The sequence below is a fragment of the Liolophura sinensis genome, chromosome 4 (genome assembly GCF_032854445.1).
Source record: "Liolophura sinensis isolate JHLJ2023 chromosome 4, CUHK_Ljap_v2, whole genome shotgun sequence".
Lineage (NCBI taxonomy): Eukaryota > Metazoa > Mollusca > Polyplacophora > Chitonida > Chitonidae > Liolophura > Liolophura sinensis.
In genome coordinates, this window is record NC_088298.1 from 613,157 (window position 1) to 617,473 (window position 4,317).

At 40.9% G+C, this 4,317-nt stretch overlaps 1 protein-coding gene across 1 annotated transcript; it reads right to left on the minus strand.

Annotated features, from left to right (window-relative positions):
* Positions 1–1,426: 1,426 nt before the first annotated feature.
* LOC135464842 (uncharacterized) lies at positions 1,427–3,868 on the minus strand. The gene is made up of 4 exons (XM_064742411.1): positions 3,730–3,868; positions 3,260–3,400; positions 2,852–3,031; positions 1,427–2,388 (listed from the first exon to the last, which is right to left on the minus strand). Exons 1-4 carry the CDS (start codon positions 3,866–3,868, stop codon positions 1,427–1,429), a joined length of 1,422 nt encoding a protein of 473 aa, XP_064598481.1.
* Positions 3,869–4,317: the final 449 nt, after the last annotated feature.

Consider the following 4,317-nt stretch of genomic DNA (forward strand, 5'->3'; position numbering starts at 1 on the left):
GGTGAACAAGGTAGTGGTCGACAATCTGTCAAACCGCTACCTCGGTGCAGAAAGGTTGTAAGTGAAAAACAAAGGAATTGATATATTCAACTTTTAATGTTCAAACTCACAAAAGAAATATAAATCATTTAAACCAAAAACTAGTTAGGCGTACATACACTTGGGATGCAAACACTTTTTCACTCCCATTGTTACCTGTTAATTTTGCTGTGCCGGTCACGTGATATGGCAGATACACCTTTTCACCACTTATCACATTTCTACATGGCAAAATGTGAATGGTTGTAACTGAGCTTTCAGTCCGCTGTCTGCAAGACACATCAACTCACAAACCAACACACCTATCATTAGTTATGTCACTTCACCTTCACAGTTTTCTTTTGGCCACTTTCTGGGGATGCATAACGTTATTAGACAAACATTTTCGTCTACAGCGGAATGTAACACACAAAAAACAGTACTGTTAATAAAGTCAAGAATGTCAGTCTGGCCACTTCTTTGGCACTTTCATATCAAGGATGGAGACAAATTAATTCAGTCCTTTCAAAATCTAACTGTTTTTAACTTTCAGCGCTGTCATCTTCCTCGACGTCCGATTCAGGGAGCCTATCCCTGACACTGGCCCCATGCTGTAGGTTCTCGTAGAACTCGTGATGGACCGACGGAATGTGACCATCTCTGCACAATTTCATAAGGTCTCGGTGTTTTGCTTCTGCGATCATGGGACGTTCGTTGTATGCACACTGGAGTTGTGCATTTTTGATTTCCTTCACCCGTCCACGGCGTGTTGCTCGATTCACGGTGATGCATCTGAAATTGAATCGTCCATCTGGTACTTAAAATATATTTGTGATGGTTTGTCTGACCGGTATTGCCACCATTTCACTTTTAACCACATTAAGTTGGTCCCATCATCTGCCATCTTGCGATTAATGAAGCACTCATCTGCCATTGACTTGAAATCAAAGATATCAGGGGTATCCACTTCGACAACTTCATATCTTGGCTGAGTGCGTTTTGCCATTCGCACCGCCCCATACCACTCTGTCGGACTGTATATATCAGAATCTTTGGTAGCTCTCTCAATGGTGGAATGGACAGAATCACCTTCCATTTGGGAATGTCCCACTTTCGAAGTATTTATGGTTGATGATATTCAAAGGTAATCTCTGAACAGCAAACAAGCACATTGTGGAGAAGTTGCAGTTACGCTGCTGACCACTGCAGGTATCACTGAAAAAGTTAATCTCTTTAACTGTTGGTGGCAAGTTTTTCATGTACCCATAAACACACGAAGCAATCTCATTTGATCCACGTTTTGCTAGACCTTCATGCCACATGTAACAGTGTGCCGCCCTGGATGCTTGGTCGTACACAGAAAAGTTGCATGTAGACAATTTACGGCTATAGTAAAGGTTTGACACCTTCATCTGAGGTGTCTGTAGAACCTTTGAAGGTCGAAATTTATTGATCTCACAGTTTCTGGATTTTCAATTGCCCTCTTCTTATCGGTTTCCTTGTGTTCTCTGGCCTGAACTTTTCTAGCTTGGTGTGCCTGATATTCTGTATTCATAGCTTCCTTCTCTGTTAGGGTAGCCTTCTTAAATCGATCACAAAGACTGCATTCATCCTTTTTTGGTTTATGGAACCCCAAATTATATTCACTGTTGAAAATCTCTCTGTATACATGAACCTTTGCCGGTGTGCGGTTTTCCTTTCTGCAATGTTCCTCGTACAGTTCATGCATTTTCTTCACATTAAGACTACTGTCCAGGTACCTGCGCCGTGTCCTCTGTCTGCAGTAATGTGACTCGACGGCAGGGAACGATTCAATGTGAGCTTTTAAAAAAGCCTTGTCCGAATCACTGGTCTTGTTTTTTGGTGTGTTCTTGCCTCTACGATCAGGAGATACAAAACCCTCAGTATTTGCAGCGTTTATGTTGGTTTTGGCATCGAGAGCGTAATAAACTGTTCTTTGGCGTATATCAAGTGTTGCCAAAAAGAATGTTTTGCACACCTGAATGCATTGACCATTCATGGTCAAGTGATACTTGTAGGTCCTTTGTCTTCTGGACTCGCCAGCGGTTGTTGACCTGCTTCGCTCTGTTTTTTTCACATTTCTAACAATATAGTCTCGTTGACGAGTATAATCACCACTGGCCCAGTATGCTTCACAAACCTTCTTACGCGCGTCCTCTGGGATGTTGTCTGTACATTTGTAGTGACATTTGCACTGGAAAGGTTGAGGACGTCTTGCATGTATAACACGTCCCTTTTCATTGATATATTCACGCCCTCTGTTCCTTGCATCCTTTCTTTTATTTCGACTCCAAGCATCCGTCTCTCTCTTCCGTTTTCTTCCCCTAGTTATGTCAGTATGACCTTCCTCTTAAAGGTAAAAAAAAACATTAATAACTTGTTAAGTATAGTAAACATTCAAACTTCAGGTCAGTATTTTAGTTTGTCTGTAGAAGTAGAAAGGAGATTTTAAAGGAAGGATGGGAAGGAAGGGGGGGGGGGCTGATTTATTTTTTTTAGTTCATAACACTCTGCCCTCTACACAGAAAAAGGTTTTGTTTTCCATTGATTTTACGCACCGTATATGGTCTTCAGTTAGTATATTTTCTATTTTATTTGTTAAACACTGAACGTTATATGTTATTCTGTTTGCTGGGTTTTGCTTTTTCTAAACAGAAAAAAAGTACATGTAGTATGGTTCTACTATTAACACAATACTATTTTGCTGTACCAGGCCTACTGAATCTTTTCTTTACTGAGATGACCCCTAATAACTTTCATATTTTCTGACTATATAATTAGGAAATTGACAGTTCAACTGTTTCACTCTTACCATGGTCTCTAGGTTGTTGGTTTTCCGTCGCTGTTTGTGGATCATCATTTGCCGGAAGGTCAGAGTCTAATAGGCCTTCTGAAATGTCGTGCCGCGAAGGGCTGCTCGAGGACAATGGATTAGTCAAGGGATGTGGATCAAGTTGAGAAATGTTGCTGCTGCTTGCTGTGATTTCTTGTTCTGAAAGTATATGAAGAACAATACTCAAATTAACATCTGGTTCCAGGCTATGGAAGAACAAAAACAAAATACACATTTTGTATACAACTCTCTAGAATATCTTTACTTTAGGTTATCTGTCTAGCCTATCTAGGCCTCTGTTTTAAGGTTTCTCTAGAAGTTTTTCGTCTTTATTAAAGTTTTTGATTCTGGAAACAAGTCATTTGCCTTTGTTATTTATTTCCATACCAGCCTTCTCAGAATCAAGTGGATTTGGTTGAGCAGAGGTCTCTGACGTCATCCCTTGTGTTTTTCCATCGGAAAGATGTACACTCTGAGTCTCTGTGTCACCCTCCAGGTTATTCACTTCGCCAATCAAGCTCTCCTCATCTGCTTATAAAGTAAAATAGGGTGTGTATCAGTAACAGAAAATCATCCTGTCATAGCACACTTCCCCTTCATTATCTCCTGCCTGAGCCCGATAGTTTATTGTAAGAAAAGTCAAAACCATTATGTTACATTTATTTAAAACATGATATTCTTGGCAAAAATCCCGCCTCTCCTACCCCCGCATACACCGACGCGTCAATTTCTCCCCAAACTTAACTTTTTCTGTGTCATAAAGTGGAAAGTGAACAATTGGATGTATATCTGCATGCAACACTGGATTACTGAGTGCATAGTTTCCGTCACCAACAGAAGAAGAGTTCATAACCCACCTTCACTGACGCTTTCTGTATCCGATTCACCCTCGTCAGCCTTATATTCGCTGCCAGATGAATCTTCGTCCAACTGTGACAGCACATCAGACAGGTTATAGACCTGCTTTCTATCTCGTTTTGGTCTAGCATTAGCCATGATGTCTAATGGTTCCAGAAATCTGGAAATCAGTGGCACCTTTTCACGCCTCCTTTCTTGAAGAGTTTCCAGTTACAACCTTTCACTCCTGACAGTGCTACACTTACAATAATTCTACACTCAGCGTACCAGACCTTTTCCACTTACAACTATTTTATTATGTGCATTAACGACATAAAATACTGTATTCACTTACAACCTTTTTCCAGTTTATTTGTTGTCATTCAAGGTATCCGAATGTTGATAGAAATCAATTTCTGGGAAATGTAAGTTACAACCTTTCTGCACTGAGGTAGCGAAACGTAGAAAACAGACACTCACCCGCACCTGTACCGCTTGGATCCATTCCTAGACAAGGCCGGCGTGATGAGAGTAGGAGGAAGATTGAGAAAGTCAGGATTGCCTAGCGTTGTTCGGCATCCTGCGATTCTCCCGCGAAAGCATCACGT

What these genes read in the sequence shown, in the direction of transcription:
- LOC135464842 (XM_064742411.1), bottom strand. Translation starts at nt 3,868, where the DNA reads ATGGCTAATGCTAGACCAAAACGAGATAGAAAGCAGGTCTATAACCTG. An exon ending in TACAGAAAGCGTCAGTGAAG is followed by an intron (nt 3,401 to 3,729) that starts GTGGGTTATGAA and finishes CTTTATAAGCAG; the next exon opens with ATGAGGAGAGCTTGATTGGC. An exon ending in ACTTGATTCTGAGAAGGCTG is followed by an intron (nt 3,032 to 3,259) that starts GTATGGAAATAA and finishes ATATACTTTCAG; the next exon opens with AACAAGAAATCACAGCAAGC.